This window comes from Onychomys torridus, chromosome 11 (genome assembly GCF_903995425.1).
Source record: "Onychomys torridus chromosome 11, mOncTor1.1, whole genome shotgun sequence".
Lineage (NCBI taxonomy): Eukaryota > Metazoa > Chordata > Mammalia > Rodentia > Cricetidae > Onychomys > Onychomys torridus.
This window is the reverse complement of record NC_050453.1, coordinates 18,392,233-18,412,986: the sequence shown is the minus strand read 5'-3', so window position 1 is coordinate 18,412,986 and position 20,754 is coordinate 18,392,233. Positions and strand designations below refer to the sequence as shown.

Here is a 20,754-nt window from a genome sequence, read left to right as displayed (position 1 = left end):
ATAAATATTGTACACAGGTATGTTGTTTGCTTATCCCTGCAGTTAAACAGCGGGCACCTTGCCCCAGGCTGGAGGCAGAGAGGAATGAGATAGCTCCCGCCCTTGGGAGTGTCACTACTCAGTGTAGGTGGGCTGAGCGGTGACTGCCAGTGTGGTTGGATACTAGTCACACTCTGCAAGGAAGAGACAATGAGAATGAGCCTTGGATGACCAGGAGCTAGGACAGAAGGTGTGAAGCTGAGCAGGTTTGTGCAGGAGAGGGCATTGTTGCAGAGTGCTTTGGAAAGGGCTGAGCTACCTGCTGTGTGAGGAGAGAGGGCTGTGTGGGGCCAGACAATGAAAGTCCTGTTACCATGGCAAAGGAACATCACCAAAGAGCTGGAGCAACAGTTTCCATCAAGTAGAGACATGATCTGAGTGGTATTCTAGAAAGATCCTTCTGGTCTAGCTAGTGTGGGAACTCTGGGTTTGGAAAGACAAGTAGAGGCAGAAGACCCTGGGGAAGGTGGTAGAGATGGGGGTGGGGGGAGGTTGTTACTTTGAAACAGGGTTTCATGTAGCCCAGGCTGGCAGCACTTCGTGTGGCTGAGGCTAGCTTTGAACTCCTGAGCCTGCTGTCTTTGTCTCAGCTGCAAATGCTAGGACTGCAAAGATATTTGAGCAGTTTGGATGTGGAGCACTGGTCCTCGGTCCAACTTCGGGGAATACAGTAGAAGGGAGAGGCATGAGAGGGTAAAAGACACCTGAGCTCATGTGGGCAGTGATGGGGCAGAAGAAGGTCTGACCACGGGATACACAAAAGAGGACCCTAGAGAAGATTCCTGGGGAGGGAATGAGTGCAGTGTGTCTGAAGATGATTGCTAAGGCACCTGACTGTCCACCTGGAGCCAGAGGCTGAAAGAAAAGCGTCGGATGTGGAGAGGGGTCTCATCACTGCCGTTGTGACTTCTGTCCCTTACACACTGGAAAGTCCTGAGATGTTTTAGAAGAGACCCTGCAGAAGGTATCAAGGAGGAGATGGTCCTCTTAGTCCATCCCCGCCCTGGGAACATGAGCTTGCAGGGATATGGAGGAGATGTCAAAGGATACAGGAGTGAAAGGGGAGAAGACAGAAGGAGACGGGCTGCCCTCCAAGCTGTGGACCATTCTGGTACTTCGGCTATTCTAGCCTTACTCCTTTCGTCCTGTGAGCTGGCAGGTCTAACCCCTCCTCTGCTCTCATCCACACAGGAGAGGACTGAGGGATCGCATGACTGCAGGATGCTCACAGCCCAGTCCCAAGGGGCTTAGTCAATGGGAAACCTCACTGGGGGCAGGGGAAAACCGGACATATTCTACAGTTAAAATATTGCCAGTTTTAAGATCTGTATGTTGTTTGGAAAATTCCTTAACTTTATGAGTAGACTCCTCCCCCAGGGAAATGGTGGATCTAAACGTTCTCAGAATGCGTGTCTAAGAGGAAGGAACTCAAAGAGGCTGGATTCAAAATCTCCACAGGGAAGGGGCTGTGGTGAGACATTTCAGAACAAAAATCATTTTACCACTATACCAAAATCTCAAATAAAACGAAAAACCAACCTCTCAAAACCAAGCACAAATCCCCTCCAACCTGTCTGTGGGAGGCACCCAGTGGAATCCTGTGCAGGACATGGGCAGCAACCCCTGGCAGAGGAGCAGGACCGGCCTGGAGAGGGCAGGCAGGACCTCACCAGGCACGCAAGCCTTCATTTAGCTTTTAGACCTCACAGCTCACATGCTAACATATATTCCCCATCTCACAAACAACAGAGAAACTGAAGTATATGTATTCACTGGCTTTCACAGTATTCATAGCAGAGTGGGGTCTGAAGCCCAGGACCCGAGCTGGCAGCCTGCCTGCCCTGCTGCTCTTTTGCATACGCTCTTCCCAGCCCACTTGCTTTAGAGAACTGTTTTATATTTTACTACTTGTCCCATCTTATCATGAAACCTTGCCTAGTTCTCACAAGTGCTGTTTCAGATAATGTCCCTGCAGTGTGGCTGAGACCAGGGTTGTTGGACCAATAGAGATGTGCTTGGCCCAGCACACAGGGGCTCCTATGATCTTCATCTGCATTTGTACTTTTAGAAACCTGGGCTTTTTTGTTGTCATGAAAATTGCTGTCCCTTATACACCTGAAATGCCTAGGGATGCCTCGGGAGAGAGTCTGTGCCCGTGATGCTGCACAGCTGCATGAGTCTCCATCCCGCCCAGAGGTGGGACTTTCTACACATGCAAGTCCCAAAACTGTGGGTCCTGTGGCCCATCAGCACCTGCCTGGTGAAAATGTCCTTTCTCGCAGACCAGTCACTCTGTCAGCCACAGTTCCCCAGGACAAGGTGATAGCCAATGACCACACATTGTTAGGATGAGAGCGGCCTGGAGAAGACACACTGAACTAAGGTCTTTGTCCGGAGAGCGGTGGCCCTCCCTAGGAGTGTGGATCCTGCGTGTGACTTGCAGCCTGTTGGTGCCTTTCTGGAAGGGCTGTCCTCTTGCACAGGCCTCAGGTCACCACCCTTCGTGTTGGCTTCACTGTTGAACACCCTGTGGGGTGAGGGCTAAAACCATGGTGCCTCCATGTGTCACAATGACAGAATGGTATGAGATCTGAGACTGAAAAGCAGCTCTTGCTACTGACAGGAACAGCAGGCAGGGGGGCCCTGTGCAGACACCCCATGAGTGAGTTAGAGCTCACTTGTGGAGAGCACTAGGTTTCAATTTTGTGAAGCACTGAGCACATTGCCCTGGACTGTGAATACTCAGTGACTGGTGGGCTTGGCATGTGCCTTTCCAGGCCACACATTTGCTATCTTGACCTGTTAGCGTTGGACATCTGATTTGACATAATTCATCTCTTCACCCAACCATCATCTGAAGCCTGGGAAATGGTGAGACCGAGCAATCCTCCTTCCAGTCCTTGATCTCAGTGATTTGTCGCAGCCATCTAGAGCTGAAGAGCAGTGTTGGCTGCAGGAAATGTTCGCCAAAGGTCGGCTAGTCTGGTGAGACAGCCACGTGGGCACCGCCTGGGTTTGACTCCAGGCTCTGCCAGGTCTGGGCAGGATTTATGCTAACTCATCACGCTCAGTTTTCCCATCTGTAAAATGGGAGTTGTGACTCTAAGGCACTTCAGACAGTTATAGTTGGATAATCAGTGTGGAGCTGGAAACATGGGTTCAGCAGATGTTGGTGGCTGCCATCAGCTGTCAATTTAGGTCATCAAAACATGAGTATAAAGACCCATACCAGGAGATTTGAAATATAGCTTATGTGTCTATAAAACTGTCCAAGAAACTGCTTCGACGGATGGTAATAAAGCACCCACTAACACAGTGAAGGCTGGGCTGGGCTGGCAGTGTTTCTGAAATTAAAATTAAAAGTCCCTTCTCCTGGCACGCATGATGTACCTTCAGAGACCTTCAAGAGTATTTCCTTGGGGCTGGGGATGTAGCTCAGTGGTAGAGCATTTGCCTAGCAAGCTCAAGGCCCTGGGTTCAGTCCTCAGCTCTGAAAAAAAAAAAAAAAAGTATTTTCTCAACAGATTTCCTTTCCTCTAAATTCTGTCTGTGTTTTTTTTCTCAGAAAATGTACAGTTGGGGTGTTTTTAAGTTTCTGGGTTTGACTTCCTTGCTGTATATGGAGTGGCAGTAAACGCACCCCCCAAACAGAAGGGACCCATTTTTTTAAATGGGAAAAAATCATACCCGAGAGCAGCTTCACTGAGTGATCAATTTGGTTTGAAACATCAGCCAATCCTGGTGCAATGATGTGCAGTTAGAGCAACAGCCACTTGGGGGCAGAGGCAGGAGCATGGCTTGAACCTTGAGCCAGTGAGTTTGAGACCAGCCTGAGCAAAGAAGAGAGGCTTGGGTAGAGGGATGCCTCCTTCTGAGGGAGGGGTCAGGGTTGCAGTCTCGGGACCTCACCCCTCCTGGCCGGGTGCTGATGCAGGAAGCCCCTGTGCTCAGCCACAATGGCGTCTGCCTTCCTCGCCAGGCTTACAGATTGCTTATTAACTCATGTTCTTGTCCCACTTGTTCTCAGAAAGCAGGAAGCCCAAAGCCACGACCTCAATAGGACTTAGACTCTGAGGGAAGCCATCTTGGCTTTATGCTGCTAGGTTGCTCACCATGGTGCTTCTCACCTGCCTGACTGGAACATGGGACAGTTAACTGCTTCTCAGACAAACAAGTCAGTGGCCTGTGGGAGCCAACAGAGATGTGCATGTGTCAGCAGAGTGCCTGGGCAGCAGCACCCCAGGCAAAGCAGTCCACACAAGGTCCAGGCAGGTCTGTCCCCTCCATGATTAGCAGAGACTGGTCCCTCGGAAAACCCTGTCCTGCCGACAGTGGAGGCATGCCGGCATCCCAGTGCTGAGCGCCTGTGGCTTTACTCAGGGAAACTTGAGTTTTCCTTCTCCAAGGGCAGAGGAAGGATGTAGTGCAGACGCTGGCAGGAAACCCTTACTGGGCAGTGAGCCATTGCTCAGGTTTGATGGGGTAAGTGGGGAGGAAGCCAAGCTAGACCCCTTGGTCCTTCCATCATCTGAACAATAGCAGAGGACCCTGGAAGCCTGGGGAGGGAGCTCTGTTTGTTTGTGTGTGTGTGTGTGTGTGTGTGTGTGTGTGGTGTGTACACGCGCAGTCAAGCTCTGCCCTCCTTGCTCATCTGGCACAGAGGATGCCCCAGCTGAGGAGCCCCCTGGCCTGGTGTGAGGGAGCTAACTTAAGCGTTGGCAAGAGGAGATGGGGCTAGAACTCTGAAGCAATGACTCCAGCCAGTCGAGTGTATGCAGAGAAGGGCAGATGGGACAGGTTACACCATGCTTTGCATTTAGTGTGTGTGTGTCTGTGTCCCTGTGTGTGTGGGTGGGTGTGTAAAATACTAGACTGTTGCCAGGTTTCCAGAAATGCATTTTGCTTATAGCCAGTTTACATTAGTAAACAGAATGTCCCAAGGCCTGACTTAAGGTGTGCCTCTGTAATGCTGCCCGTGCTGGAAGGCACCAGAGGAGAGCTACCTGAGGAGAGCCTGAAATGAAGTGTCTCCTGGTCAGCAGCCGCATGCAGGTGCCACCAGGACAGGAGTCTGGCATTTGAAATGCACGTGGCGCTCGTGACATCCACTACTGCACAAGGGGTTGCTCAGTAACGCTGCTCCCGACTATGGAGGTCGAGGAAGAGTGTGCTGCGCCTCTCTGTCCAGAGCAGCTCTAAATTTAACCCAAAGCTGCCTTCCATGGGCACATGTGCTGGTGACTGCATGGGCTGTCTGGACAGATGAGGATAATGGCTGGAGTGAATTAGCAAGTCTGGGGAGGAGAGCCTATCAGCAGAACGACAAATTTAGGCTCTTTGAAGACATCTGGTCAGCAGTGCACAGCCTGTGACTGACACGGATTAGAATGGAAAGCCCTTAGTTCAGTGGTTCTGGAGCTCCCCCATCCCTAGCCAGGGCTGCAATCTGCCCCAGCCGCTCCCAGATGAACAATGGAGGCATTGAGGCCCCTCCTTTTTTACCTCTGCTTATGAGTAGTCTAAGGCCTCAGCTTTTCCTCTGTGCTCAACTCCCCTATGTGTTTTCTAATCCAGAACATGTGGGGCTGACCGCTGCGTGCCTGGTCACTGGCTAGAAGGCAGTCTAGCTTACCAAGGGCTGGCCAGTGGCCCCAGTACTAGCCAAGTGTTTCCCCACACCTCCCTGTCTGCACGCTCTCAGGAGCTCCCTCAGCTACACAGTGAAGTCTGCATCTTCATTGCCCCCACCCCCACCCCACTCCTGTGATTCCTGTTTGCAGCCTTTGTTCCCAGCCCCCATGCAAAGGGAGGAGCCTGTGGGGAGGAAGTTGGGTTATTGGTGTAATGTGAATGTAGTCCTCGGACACTGGCTTCCTCTCTCCATTTCCTGTCTTCCTTGAAGTGAGAACTTCTTTTACCACATATGCCTGAGCAAGGGAAGCTGCTTTGCCACAGACCCAGAGCGATACAGCGAAGTAATTGTGGGCTCAATGCAGGTAACTAATCATGGGTAGAAACTTAAAAATACGTAAGCCAAAATAAGCCATTTTTTCTTCGAGTATTTGTCTGGCACTGGAATGCTCCCACATCTAATTGATGGAGCTAACACCTGCCATTGTTCTCTGTGCCCTCCAAAGCAGCCAGCTCTCAGAACGCATCTCCAATTCTTGTCTGCAGACTCAGGCAGCTGGATAAGCATGGCCAGGCCACAGCCCAGCAGTTGGTGCAGTTGCTCAACAAGCAGAATCAGCTTCTCCTAGAGCGGCAGAGCCTGTCAGAGGAGGTGGACCGTCTGCGAGCCCAGGTAGGGTGGGAGGACATAGGAGAGGAACTGCAGCCTGAGTACCAAGTACCCCAGTGCAGAGTGGGGTGCACACAGGGACCACTCTAGGCTAAGTTCAGCCCAGGACCATGCGAGAGCACACACAAAGCCCACTATAGCTCAAGGATCGGGTGGCCTAGTGCAGCGTGGCAGCGCACATGAACCCTCTCCTTCCCCTTTCCTAGGTTGCACTGTTACAGACCCAAACCCCTGCGGATCACATGGGTCAAGTCATAAGCTGGGAGGGAGGGGCTGCCAATTGGAATGCGCTTAGAAAAGTGTGAGCCCAGGCTTGTCTCCATATATCACCCAGTCATACCTAAGGCAGCCACACCATGCAGTGGGGAAGACATTGGTGGGGAAGACAGAGAAAGTGGGTTGGGGGAGCAGCAGTGATCAGGCCCAACATGTGGAGGAGACAGCTGTGAACTGTCCCTGAGGACTGGAGGACTTTAACAGCAGAAGGAAGAGGTGTTCCCAGATGGGAAGGTCTTGTGAGTAGAACCAGATGTCCTATCCCAATTCAGTAAATTCAGTGACAGTGGGTCTGGGGTGGGGAACCATGGCAGCAAGCCTAGACGTTCCTGATCTAGAACGTGCATTCACTCTGTCCAGTTAAGCAAGCCAGCAAGATTGATATTGTTGTCTCCATTTTTCAGATAGGGAAACTGAGGCTCAAACAAGCATATTCAGCTAGCAAATAGGGGCACAGCAAATGGAATCTAAGTCTGACTCCAGAGCCCAAGCTGTCCCCATTCAGGTTAGATAATGGCGGAAGAGTCCAGGTGAGTTGGATGGATGGCACAAAACTACTGTTCTTCACCAGCTTCTCCTTACACCAGAGAGGGTTTCTGTTTGTCTGTTGTTTTTGCCTCATCAAGCAATTTCAGACCAAGAGGTGGCTGCTGGACTTGTGGGTGGCTCCTGCCTTTAATTGGGGTTGTGCCCGGCTACTGAGAGGACTCTAAGGAGCTTCGGTGCTTGCTATGATTAGTGGGGAAGCATTGAGAAGGGAAAGGCCGTTCTCAGTCTCCATTCAAAATGACTCGCAGCTGATAATCCTGACCTGCCTTAGAACTCAGCCTGCTTAGGCCCTCTATAAATTGCTTTGAGTTCACAGTTGTGAAGAAGCCAAATTGGACACCAGGCAGAGAGCTTTGGCATTGAGTAGAAATATGGACTGGAGGGCTAGAGGGTTATAGGCTGGCAAGGTCTCACCATATACTGACAACTGTTTAGAAAGTGTGTAAACACAGAGAGGGAGAGGGGAGGGGAGATATTCTGGTGACCCCTGACACTCCTGGCATGTCTGGAAGCAGGACCCATGAGCCTCCATTTACAAGCTGTTGGGCTTGTAAATGGAAAGAAAGCCATAAAGGATATCTTAGTTTGGTGCTAGAGCCAGGGACAGCTCCATTGGAAGACCTTGACCAGGTCACCCAGGGCTCTCAGAGCTTTTGTTCTCATGTGCACCATGGAATTAGGGAAGCTGGGCGAGGAGAGTAGTGGTTTGTTTACTCATCGGGACCTCAGGGACTTAGCAAGCTGAAGTATCCCATACTTGAGGTCATCCTCTCTCCTTCTGGAGAAGGTCACACAGGACCATGTGGCTCTGCCCAGTGCTGAGTCCCATCTCTCAGCCGAGGAGCCTGATTCTGGTCAGAACCCAGGTCTGTGGGCAGATCTGAGGGAGATCTGGCTAATCCAAGTCCTGGTTGTGACCATGTGCCAATGCCACTTCCGGCTGGAGAGCTTACATGGCTGCTGTGTGGCAGGAAAGTCACTGTCCAGAGTGCAGGATGACCCTCTAGCTGGTCTGTAGTGTGCTCCTAACTCAGGAGTGGCCGAAAATGGTGACTCTCCTAACTCCATGACTCACACTGAAGGGAACTTTTAGGAAAGGGCCTCTAGAAGGCCGCCAAGTGATTGCCTGTGTGGGCATGGCCATACTAGCTCAACCATGGCAGTACCCCGAGCACTCACAGCCTGGCTCTGATGGAAGGGCTGGACCAGCCACCCCTTCTCTCTCCTTGGCAGACTTGCCTGGCTGGAAAGGCCAAAATACCATAGTAGTGTGGAGATGGCTTGCAGGTGAGGGTCATGGGTCCCAGGGGTACTAGACAAGGCTTGACAGCTTGGAGCAGGGTCAGGGGTCAGCAGCCCAAGCCCAGAGACTCCAGCAGCTGGCCAGGAAGGGTGGAGGCAGCTGGTGAGGAAATCCGAGTCTGTTCTTGGGTCTGGGAGAGGGAAGAAAACACAAATGGTCTGTCTACTTGGAGAACTGTCCCCCCGTCAAGATGAGTTTGGGAGTTACTGGGTAGTGACTCGGTTTCAGCTGCCTGGCACCCACCAATAGCTGTCACACTGTGCAGGCTGCCTGTTGCGCCCTCAGCATTCAGGCTGGGGAGGGATTCCCTGAGTCCCTTCTTAGGAATCACTCACAGTTTAGAAAACAGTCTGAAGCTGCCGTGACAGTGGCTCATCTCTTGGCCCTATGACTTTTAAGCATTCTTGGCAGCAAATGCACTTTCTAATTTGATTTAAAGTTGTGCAGGGATCCAGCAGCCATATGTGATTATATTCAAGATCTTCGACATTATCTCATTCCATCAGAGGACTCGGTGAATAGAGCTGAAAACAAGCAGGAGGGAGATGCTGGGAGGAGAGGCCTGCTTGTAACCAGCAGACAGACACAGGAGGGAGATGCTGGGAGGAGAGGCCTGCTTGTAACCAGCAGACAGACACAGGAGGGAGATGCTGGGAGGAGAGGCCTGCTTGTAACCAGCAGACAGACACAGGAGGGAGAAGCTGGGAGGAGAGGCCTGCTTGTAACCAGCAGACACAGGAGGGAGATGCTGGGAGGGATAGGCCCACTGGCTGCTAGGGAGCTGGTAGCCAAAGTGGGGACCTAGAGGTGGTCACTCTTAATTTGTCCTTTGTAGAGCCCAGAGGCCTTGCCTAGCATACTTCAGGGCCCACACAGTTAACTACCTGCAAGACAGATGGTGTCTTATGACTAGTACAGAAAATACACTAAATAAAATAAATTACAAAGCCTCCTCTGAAACTAGGATTTTTTTGGAAAGAATTCTAAATAGATGAAAACAAACAATTTGATTTCAACCAAATTGTTGTTTTTTTGTTTTTATCCTGATTTTCACCCGAATTGTCAGTCTCAAAAATAAACACTGATACATTCCCAGAAAATATTTTTCAAATAAAAACTGACTCTGTTAAAGTTTGCCCTGATTCTTTCAAAACTGTGTACAAGACACTGTCAACCAAAGTGACTTGCATATTTTTTAAAATCAACTTGAACATATGCAGCTGAGATGTCATTAACTCCCTGCTGCTGGGTGTTTGTAGAGAATGACATAAGACCCCAGGCTGCACTTCTAACATAAGGGTCTGCAAACCTCACAGAGACTTCCCCAAGCATCTGAAACAGCACGCACTTAGCTTAGTTGTTCATCTAGGTGCCGTGTGTGTCATTAGTACTGCAAAGTACACCAGGCTCCATCTAAGGCAGGCCTGTTCGAACAGCTCCCTTTGTCCAAAAATGCATACTTCCAGAATAGGAATCGTGGATGGAAAATGTTGAATTTTATATTGCTTCTGATGCATTTGCTCCTCTTATTGCTTTCTGAGTTAGACATTACATTTTGCAATATAAATTCACAATCGAGTTTTTAAAAGGAGCTAAATATTTTAATCCAATTAGACAAGTGAACAAAACACTGAATATTACATGCTGTGGAGATAAGTAGTTCTTGCCTTTAAAAGACTGTAATCCCGTCACATTGCAACCCCAAATGTCAATGTTGTCTTCATTTTTAACGCTTTCAAACATGAGGCAACCAGAGGCTCCACTCCCTGCTGTTGGTGACACTGTCTGTCCTTTGGGAATTCGTAAAATTTATTTCCCATGGAAATATGATTCACATAAAACAGACACCTGCCCCTGTGCAGAGCAAGTGCTTAGGAACCAGCAGACACTTGACCCTGAAGAGCTCTGGTGATAAATGGCTCTCTTAGAAGACACCCTGCAGACCCTCCTACAGGAGTGCAGGCATCCCTGGCCTGCACACAGCTGCCTCCATCACGTGGGGGTTCAACCTTGTCTGCAGAGGTGCGGCCTCTTCACCCTCTGTTTTGTCCTTGCTCTGGCGTCTGCAGAGGGGGCAGACCCAGACCATCAGTGGAAGGGAGACACAGCTGTCTCAGAAGCCCACACAGGTGCCAGCAAGGAGTCCCTCCTGCTCTCTGCTGACTTGTGACTTCCTGCCTTGGTGGTTCCTGGCAGAAGCCCTGGCCTGTGGTAGGGAGACTGCTCTAGGATCTGTGGGCACTGCTGAAATGTGAGCTTGGTGGATATTACTGCTTGCTAAGCAAGGTGGCCTTCACTGCCAGAACCCACTGATGTCACACAGCACACAGACAGAGTACCATTGGTTCTGTCTGGGTTGATCCATTCTGGATTGGCACCTATATTGTGCTCCTCATGCTGCTGTGCCAGCCTCTCAGTTCTTCATGCATCCAAAGCAGGCCTGTCCTTGGAGATCACATGCCTAGGTTCAGATCTTAGCTCTGCACCTCAAGTACAGGGTAGGTTCCATTTGGAGCCCAGTCCAGGTACTACTAAAGTTCACATAGTTACTGTCAACATCACAACAGGATCACGGGGCCACTACTGAGAATTCATTTCATATCCTCCCAGGCAGATGGAGGATTATAGCCCAAGGAATGTGTGATGTGATAGGAAATCAGAGTCCATGAGTATCCCATAGCACCATAACGGAAGGCAAACCACAAAGAGGAGCCTGAGGCCGGGGTACTTCTGTCGTCTCAGTACAAGCTTGAAGGACCACTGAGAAAATGTTCACCCTTTTAAAAGTATATGCCCACTGCCAGAGGCACAAAGACAAAGGGTGTCTAAGGACATGGCCACATAGGATAATGAGCGCAGAGAAAGCCAGAAAGAATGAAGGGCTATAGGATTCTGGAATTAAAAGGCAGAGAGGCCTGTGGGCCAGTCACTTAGGAGACTGAGATGAGGCCAGTCTATCACAAGAGAAAGGAAAGGAAAGAAGTGGAAATGGCAGCCTGAATCTCCCCCAACAGCAGGAAGGGCTGGGGACCCTACAACATAGTCAACTGGCCAACAGTTTGGGTCACCCCATGCAACTCTCTTCTTAAACTCCAAGTCTAAAGTAAACATGAGAAATAAATTAGACATAAAACCCAAGGCTTTGGGGGAAAGGCTGTGGTAGGAGTTAAAAGTGACAAGAAGGATGTGGGTCAGGAGCATCCGGCTACAGCCAGAAAAATCAAAAGGCTGTCTCTTCTACTCCCAGGGTCCCACCCCTGGGCACCATCTACTCCCAGGGCAGTCACAGATCCAGGAGGGCCACACCAGGGGTCCTGGTAACAGGTGAGGTGGCAGGAGGGGAGATGGCTGTCCCAGGCTCATTCCCTGGACACACATCTTCTCTTCAGGACTGAGACCACCACAGCTGTGGTGTTGAGGACAGAAATGCACATCAGTAACACCTCTGACAAGTGACAGCAGATACGTGAGAGGGTGATGGTTTTTTGTCTCTGGGTAACTGTGCAAAGTTGAGGCAGCACTGAAAGATATCACTCCAGGAGACAGTGCAGCAGGGATGCCCTCAGGCGAGTGCAGCGCTTAACGATGCGCAGTGGCAGGTAGGGTGCAGGGTGTCTACCCACACCAGAGCCTGGCACTGAGCAGAGGGACAGCCCCTCTGCTCCAGGAGCAGGGGACTTCATGGGTTCCTGTCCTGCCTCAGAAGGGCAGGCCAAGAGTCAACAGGGAGCCCAGTGGTGACACATCGCCAGATAACCTTGGAACCACAGGCATTCAGCAGACAGACATGCATTTCCTGGAGCTGGGTTAATAAAGATCCTGCCACAAGCTCCACTTTGCCACTGTCTGCACTCAAGTGGGGACCTTGTGCCCAAGTGCGTTCACTTCTGTCTTCTGAAATGTGCCTATCATGGGTTGTGCTGATTCTTGTCCAATCACCCACTTTCTTGGGTTAGAAGACCAGTGACTAGGGACCCAGGATACCAGGCAACCTGTCCTGTCTGGTTATCCTCAGAGCACTGGGGAGGGCATCCCAGCAAGTCACTCTCAGAACCAGTCTCTGCTTGCTCAGTGAGGGCTGGTGTCAGCTCTACTGGAGCCCCTTTGTCTGCTGACTACAGTTGGTGGCAGGCTTTGGAAGAGTCTGGGAACAGAGCTCCCATGAGTTCCGACAGGCCCTCATCTTTAACCTTGTGCTGTCCTGCACTGACCTTGTCTTTTGCCACAGCTCCACCTGCACTCCTGGTGTGGAGACCATTCTACTCAATAGTTAATTAAAATCCACCACCACACTACTCATACATGGTAACGTGTACCTGAAAGGCACACGTAACCTTTTCCAGGGAAGGAGAGAGGGAGTGAGGGAGGGAAGGAGGAGGGAAGAGGGAGGAAGGAGGGAAGGAAGAACATAGAAGAGTATTTCCAGTATGTCTCACTTGGGCTTCCAACTTAAAAGTCCCCAACACATCATCACAGCTTCCACCAGGCGGAGTTCCTCCCTTGGATTCTAGCTCTAGTCACTGAAGCTGGGTGGCCCTGGCCGGCCGGTGCTCCATCCTCTTGGCCCAGGGGAAACTGCAGCTCCAGGACCACCACAGATAGCCCTCCTCAGCCTCCCACAGCACTGTAGATGGGCACTGCAGAACTAGGGAGACATCTGATATACCTAGTGTGGCAGGAATTTGTGTGCAAGGTCAGTGTAGTCATCGGGGAATGGGGTTCAGCGTTTTCCCAACCCTTGGCTCCCCCCCATACTAGTAAGTGCAAAATCTTAGAAATGAACCTTAGTATCATGCCCACCTTCCAACATGTGGGTGGAGTGTCAGTATGTCAAACTGCATCTAGGTATGTTCCAAGAAGCTGCAGGGAACAGAGGCTCCTCTGGGTTATCCATACAGACACTGGCTGATGTCCTCATTCCCCTACCTTAAAGCCCACTGTAATGTCAGATTCATTCTCTAACAAATAGCTGGACACACTGTCGTCATGTCCTTAGGGAGAGGTACATACAGGCCTGGAGTACAGGCTGCTTTCAGAAGGAAAGCATTGGAGGTATACAGCCTGACACTCAGACACACAAAGGGCTTGCTTTGGTCTCCGCTGGCAATGGGTGAGGCAAACTTTCAATACAGTTGGCTACATGTAGTTTCCACATTTTTAGCAACAGAAACCTTTTCTCCAAAACTTCAGTAATAACAGCTGACCAGACTAGCAAATGAGAAAACAAATACCCATGATCTATTTAAACTTACTTTTTATTATCATTTTTTTTCCAGTTACCCAGCATGCCACAATCTGATTGCTGACCTGGATGAAACAGAGTGAAATAAATGATTTACAAAGAGATATTTACATTCATCTGATTTGTACTTAATGTGCCACAGTGCACCGAAACCTCCCCAGGGAGACACCACCTGGGACTGCAGGGGGGCTGGTCCTCATGCCATGGTCCTGTCCCTGTGCTACAGACAGGGGGCACTTCAGCAGGAACTGGCTCGGGCTACTTGGAGTGTGTGCTCAAAACAGCATCAAGTCACTGATTTCTGTCGTCTCTACTCTAGAGTACATACGGGATTAATAAAATGACCTCTCTAAAGACTTGAGTTGTTCTGTTTCCTTTTCATTTTGTAGCAGTGACAAACAAAACACACAAAGGCACATGTTTGAAGTCAGCCAAAGTGTACTGAAGACCACCTCTCCTGCTGCCGGCCACTGCCCTTCCCCTTTTGTGAGAGAGATTATGTATATCTTTAGCCAGCATCCAGTATTTACCATCGAACTCAGGAAGCACTCTGCATTATCCTTTCCATTCTCTGAACAACACAAAACAGCCCCTTCCCCCCTCCCCCCAAAAAGGCATCTTTGGCTCGATGGTGTCAGATTTTAGTCTTCAATAGCAGTATTTGAGAGGAGCCTAAAAACAAATGTATGTGAAATTAGAAAATTTACTTAACAGTATATCAAATATCTGTACACAGATCATATTTTTAGTCTAAAATAGTATTTTTACTATACAGTCAAGCCCTCAAATGCTTTAAAGGAATACAAATGGGCACTGGAAGGTCTGGGGTGTAGCTCAGTGGTAGAACATTTGCCCACCATGTGTGAGGCCCTGGGTTCCTTCCCCAGCACCACAAAAAAAAAAAAAAAAAAAAAAAAAAAAAAAGCCTGATGCGGAGATTCATGGGGTCTGAGGGTGGAATGAGACACTAAGGGCAAGCAAGGCTGCGTGTGGGACAAGCCCGACCTCATGCCCTTCCCGGCCAGCAAGCTAGCAGCCCAGGGCTCTCAGCAGAGGACTGGTTTCTCCAAGCTCAGCCCGCCCCTCTTCATCATGCAGCTGAGGCCAAGGAGGTGGTGGTGTTGACAGCGCACAGGCCATCCTCATCTCTGGGGCATGTCAAAGGTGCAAGCCTCAGAGAGATCTTCTATTCTGAGTCACAAGTTTCTGGTTTCACCAAATATGCTAGACATAAAGCTGTCACATATTTTAACTGTCCTCACTTCTATTTTATGTATACCATGAATAAATTATACAATATTCTAAAAATAGCACCTGTAAAGAGTTATAGAGGTCACTTTATTTCAGCCTCCTGGATCTGTCAACCCCAGTTGATTTTCAGGACAGCACATGTAAGAATGTCCCCAAATTTGGCTGTGAGAAATACACATGCATGTCTGATAAACTGGTCCCAAAAGTCATGCCTCTGCTGAAATCACAAGAGCAAAGCCAAATTCTACAATTGTAGCTTATGAGGTAAAATCAGAAATACGCCCCATCCAAAATGAGTCAATGTAATCCAGACATTCTAGCCATCGATTACTCATGTCTAAGTTATAAACTGCCATGAAGGGTTAAAGATACACTTGCAAAGGTAGTGTGTGGAGCAGTATGTTATCAGGAAGACATGTGATAAGCTACATTCCTTGAGAATCCTGGGTCCACACCATTTCTTAGTAAGACCTTTAGGGTCTGCACCATATTCTGTCTCTGGCATCCTAGCAGATGGGCCTTGAAACCTAGCGCTCTGGCCAGTGACTCTACTCGTAGTCCTTCATCAGTTTGTATGAGCATGCTATTGGCATTTTACTAATGTAAAAATAACCCCTTAGGTGTTTTTAATCTAAGAAGAATTTACCTATTTTCCTGTCACACCTTCATACAGGGTTGTTTAATACCAGCTGTGGCCATAATTATTTTTTTCCAGAAAAGAACAAAATTTAGTTTTCTGAAGTTACAGAGCCATATCCAACAACAACAAACAGAGAAGTAGCAGATTGACATAGGGCTTTATTTAAGCTGTCTGTACGAAGGAAGTAATGTGTGTCCCTACCAGACGCCTGTGAGATACTAAGGGTGTACAGTGTACAAAGGCAGGTTTTTTTTTTGTAGTTATTTCATACCCTGTGGGGGGTATATGTAGGGAAACAGATGTCTGTAGTGTGACCAGCAGTGGCAATGATACAGCATCTAAGTTCATAGCTGTGTCTGTTCCAAACCCTTAACCAGATGACCAGATCTTGCATGGATCTAGCAGAACTACAAAGTCAAAGTAGGTCACAAACTACAAATCTACAGGAGGTGACTCGATGACCAATTCAGAGGTTTTCTTTTTATTTAAATAAATACTTGACATTTCATGCTTGCCTGTAATGCACTACCAGGAGCAAGCTAAGGGGACTGTGATGTGGGCAGTACAGACAGTAGCAGCAACGTGTGTACACTGAGGTGTGGTAGAGACCCTGCAGTCAGTGAGGAGAGGAGAAGCATGTGGCCCCTGTGAGAAGAGTCAGCTTTGAGAAGCCCAAGGTTAGGTGTGGGACATGGAAACAATACTGGAATAACGCTATGTCGTTAGGGCAGAAAGCAAAGCTGTGAGCAACCCTGCCAGCAGTCTGAGCAGAAGTGGCCAGTTTCCTCCACGACAGCCTTGCATCACCACAAGAGGTCAAGCTGGAGTTGGGAGGGGCTGGAATCACAAAGCCAGGACTGCATCTGGACATAATGATTCCAGGGTTCAAGCCACTTCAATTGCCTGAACCCCAAGTTAGGGATAGGAATCTCCTCCCCACACCTCTTCTGTTCGACTTCTGCCATTTACCTGACATCTGGGGTGGCAAGGAAAAAAGCCTTGAAATCAAAGCCAAGAACATGCCTGCTGTGACACTCAGGGAGCCTGGGATGGGAAGAGAAAAGCCCTCGAATGGCTGGGGACCAAAGGCCAGGTGTGAGGATAGCCAGCCTGAGGCACTGTCAGTGCCCTCATTAATCTTGAGAAAGTATCCTTGGCCAAGGTCATGAAGTCACCTTAAGACTTGGTGAGGAGAGACAGAACAAAAGAAGCTGTGCACTTAGTGTACAGGGTCTGCTCCTCCGAGGGACAGATGTCTGAACATCAGCCGGGCTCAGCTTGCTTCTCTTCCTCTCACATTTCTTTCTTACAGAGCGGAGGCAAGATAACTTAAAGGACATACCATCAAATCTACTTTCCTGCCAATGTGAAACATTCAACATAATTCTAAGCAGGAAAAAAGAAGACTACAGATGTAAAAATGAACATCTGTTCACTTTAACTTCCTACTCCATACTAAGGATAAACTCACTCACGTAGAAACATGAAAAAATAGGACAACATCTATGTCCCAGTCCGTCTTAGCTGCCTAGTAAATGCCCTTTACACCCCAGCAGTCCAGCGGCCAGCCACTGCCAGCAGCGGCTCTGCTCCCCATGTCCGAGCCCAGAGGCTAAGACACCTGCATGAGAACATGACTTCCTACTCAAAAGGACAATGCAGGAACACTACTATGCCACGCTGCAGTCTTCCATTTGGGAGCTGTCAGTTAGTGACTAGACTAATACATCTCCATCATCACTCCTTGGAGCACGTACCCTCCTGCTTGCTGCAAGAAAGGCTTTGATCCTTGGACTTCATAGTCTGCTTTGGAAAGAGTCAGCTCCTAGCACCAAAGGGTTTAATCTGAAGATCATCATTAATGAAGGAGAAAGATGAGGTTTGCATACATGTCCCCTCTCAGTGAGAAATGTTTGGGATTGGGAGACATGAATATGTACAGAAAACGAAAAGCTAGAGGTGTTTTGTTTTGTTGTTTTCCCTGATGGCTTGATTCAGTAATGAATGTACCTTGATAAGAATAAACACACCAGCATCCTGTCCTTTGCTTCCTAGTGTGTAAATATTTGTGATGTGTTCATTTTGCCAAGTAAAGTTCATTTCTTATCATTTGGGTCTCAGCTTTCTCCATTACCTTATGCCAGGCTATACTCACACATCCACTCAAGTGAGCAACCATCAACATCCATTTGCTACACCAACCCCTTGGCATTGGGGATTTTCTCATTTCGGCACCAAGGGTTAAATTACAGCATCTCTTCTCCAAAGCCTTACCAATTTTTATACAAAGGAGAAAAAGTGCAAGATTCTAATGGGTGTGTACATTCCTTGCACACGGTTCAAAAGAAACCGCAGTCAGTGTCCTATGAGTTGGAACTGCGTTTGCTAACATGACAATACATTTCTTATCACTAAAAATAAATACTACTGTAATAGAAACAAAATCATAAAAGGACATTCAAAGTTTTAACATCTGAGAAAAAGCTAATTCGCCTATAACTGAAAGGAAAACTTCAAAACTGGTAAGGCAAACACCTGTTCACCTTGGTGTATAGATTTTGGCGACAGCAGGATCATTATACTGTCTACATTCTTTAGCCATCAGAGGTGATAAATATCAAGAAGGGAAATAGGTTGCCAAGCCCAGGGGAAAAATACTCTCTGGTACAATGTAGATCCTAAGACCCTCTAGGTGACTCTGCACCTTCAGTACTTGGTGGAACAATGGCCATTTGCCCGTGAAGTCTGGGTGTCCGTGGATGACACTGGGCTGCCTCCACAATATCCAGCAGGAATTAAAAATCATGTGTATCTCATCAGCCCTTCAGTCCTCTCAATGCTTCCTAAGGATTTCCAGCCAAATATCAGTGATATGCACTTTATGCATTGATCAGACATGCGGTGCTAAATTCTTACAAACGCACACCACCACCCTTCAACAAGTGCTTGTTCAGAAATATAAACTAACTCTTCTTAGTCTAATTAGTTCCTGATGTATCTTCTAGAAAGGTAGAAGTGTACCTAGAATCAGTGTGTCTCGATTAGCCTTCACTGCTCGGGAAGAACGGAAACTGAAGGATGGAAACTGACACACAATGAGCGATGCAGTGGGCTTGTGACTCCCAGATTGTAAAAGTACTTCTGAAAGTTGCTATGACAGAAAGACAGTAGCAGCAACAGCATGAGACCTTAGACTGAGATACGATTTCATGCAAAAACAAAAACTGCAGTGTCTGTGTCTATGTTTTCATGTGGGTGAAAGGTGGTGCGGGTGAAGACCCTTGGCTGGTCAGGGATGTCAGAAGCGCCCCTGCTATCTGTAAGAGCGAGGACTGGTAGAGATGTCCAGGAATCATTCTCAGTGACAAAACTCTAAGATGACAGTGTAGAAACAGAACGAAAGAGCCTTATTCTCGTCCGCTTGCAGAGTAGGAGAACTGCGGGAAATGTGGCCGCCGCTCGTTGTCCATGCAATCCATGCCATCTTCATCATCTGTGGACAGCAAACAGCTACTGTCACTTACGGTCTGCAGTATCACCTACTACACATCACCGGGACAATAAATCGTAGAAGCTTCCGTAAAAGTTAGTTCATTTTTTTAAAGACAAACTATGATTTCTAAATGCACATGCTCTACAAAAAAATATTATAAAATCATCTTTAAAACATCAAATTTTCAAGATACTTATAAGAAAAATGTTACTAAAAGGACAGAAGTCTACTTTCAAGAATTATGCATTTCAGGGATACATGAAGTTCTAAATTTTAAGTCATTGAATTCTGTAGAATCCATTAGGTCTTCAAAGTGCTTTTTTTTTTCTTCCTGGTGACCTAGTAAAACTGCGAACTAATCTTTGTAAGTAATATTAGTCAATATCTACCATCAATTAGCTCACTCTTCTCAATTATCCTGTGATAAAACTTTAAACTAGAATAAAGAGAACAAGATAAAAGATGAAGCACAGAGGGCAGCACACGAGTCCTATTTCATCAGGAACGAGGAATCTGAAAGACACGGGGAAAGGTAGCCTGCACGAACCCGGCCCTCTGTCTCTATTCTCCTGTATGTACAGGGCCAGGAAGGCCCATGCCTCCTCCTCCTCCTCCTCCCTAGGTGTGGTGTGATTAGACTCCACAGTCACAAGGCACTTCCGTGGTGTGCCGGAGCACAGAGGGCTCCATCTAAGCCAATCCTGCTCATCTCCAAAGTCCACTCCATACTATCCTGTGATCAAGATGAACAAGTCAGTACAACCTTTTAAAAAATGGTGTGTGTGTGTGTGTGTGTGTGTGTGTGTGTGTGTGAGAGAGAGAGAGAGAGAGAGAGCGCGAACACACTTATGTGAAACACAGGAATGCAAGTGTCCTCAGAGTCTAGAAGCAGCATCAGATCCCTGGTATGCTGCTGTAGACTGGGCTGGTTAGTTTCTTGTCAGTCTGATATAAGCTAAAGTCATTTAGAAGGAGGAAACCTTCATTGATAAAATGCTTACATCAGATATACATAGGATGGTCCAACCCACTCTGGATGATGTGACCCCTGGGCTGGTGGTCCTTGGTTATATAAAAAGGAAAGTTGAGCAAGCCATGGAAAGCTTTCCAGGAAGCAGCTCTCCATGTCCTCAGCATCAGTACCTACCTCCAGGTTCTTGCCTTAAGCTCCTGTCCTGACTTTCTTTGATGATGGACTGTGATCAGGATACGTAAGCCAAATAAACTGATTCTGGTCATGGTTTTCATCATATCAATATAAACAAACTAAAGCACTGGTTGTGAGCCCCCGTGTAGAACTAGGAACTGAACCCAAGTCCTCTATAAGAACAGCAAGTGTTCTTAATTACTGGGACATCATCTCTCTCCAGTCTTACAACCATTTTTTTTTTTTTCAAGCAAAATATTTCCATTTCCTCAAACCCATTAACAGGGGATATTTCCATTCTTTTTGTTGCCCAGCCTTCCTAAGGAGCATTGATTTCATGTAATAACAGCAACAGAAGCTATACTGCACCCCATAAAAGGCTTTGCTTTCATCTGGAAAATCAACTTTCGTTTTGTTTCTTTGCCCTCCCCCCAATATTCTCTTCTTAATGCACAGAGACCTCAGAAGTGAAACTAAATTGGCATTAACCTAAATTTTTCAGCTCAAATGTAC

The 20,754-nt window shown here is 48.1% G+C and overlaps 2 protein-coding genes across 10 annotated transcripts in view; one reads left to right on the top strand and one right to left on the bottom strand.

The window, feature by feature from the left end:
* The window catches only part of Sdccag8 (SHH signaling and ciliogenesis regulator SDCCAG8), a 202,756-nt gene extending 188,690 nt beyond the window's left edge, over positions 1-14,066 (top strand). For 5 of the 8 annotated variants that reach the window (XR_004946180.1, XR_004946179.1, XR_004946181.1 and 2 more), the window contains 3 exons: positions 6,217-6,343; positions 7,021-7,146; positions 13,745-14,066. Coding sequence is in view for 3 of the 8 variants with exons in the window: in XM_036202138.1 (XP_036058031.1) it covers positions 6,217-6,343; positions 13,745-13,774 (157 nt within the window). In the remaining 5 variants the exon portion in view is untranslated. The remainder of the gene's footprint in view (positions 1-6,216; positions 6,344-7,020; positions 7,147-13,744) is intronic. The other 3 variants (XM_036202138.1, XM_036202136.1, XM_036202135.1) reach the window with 1 other exon arrangement.
* Positions 14,067-15,621: 1,555 nt separating this feature from the next.
* Akt3 (AKT serine/threonine kinase 3) overlaps positions 15,622-20,754 on the bottom strand; it is a 255,291-nt gene continuing 250,158 nt past the window's right edge. For both annotated transcript variants that reach the window (XM_036201762.1, XM_036201763.1), the window contains exon 14: positions 15,622-19,094. In XM_036201762.1, the coding sequence (XP_036057655.1) occupies positions 19,009-19,094 (86 nt within the window). In that variant the 3' untranslated portion in view covers positions 15,622-19,008. The remainder of the gene's footprint in view (positions 19,095-20,754) is intronic.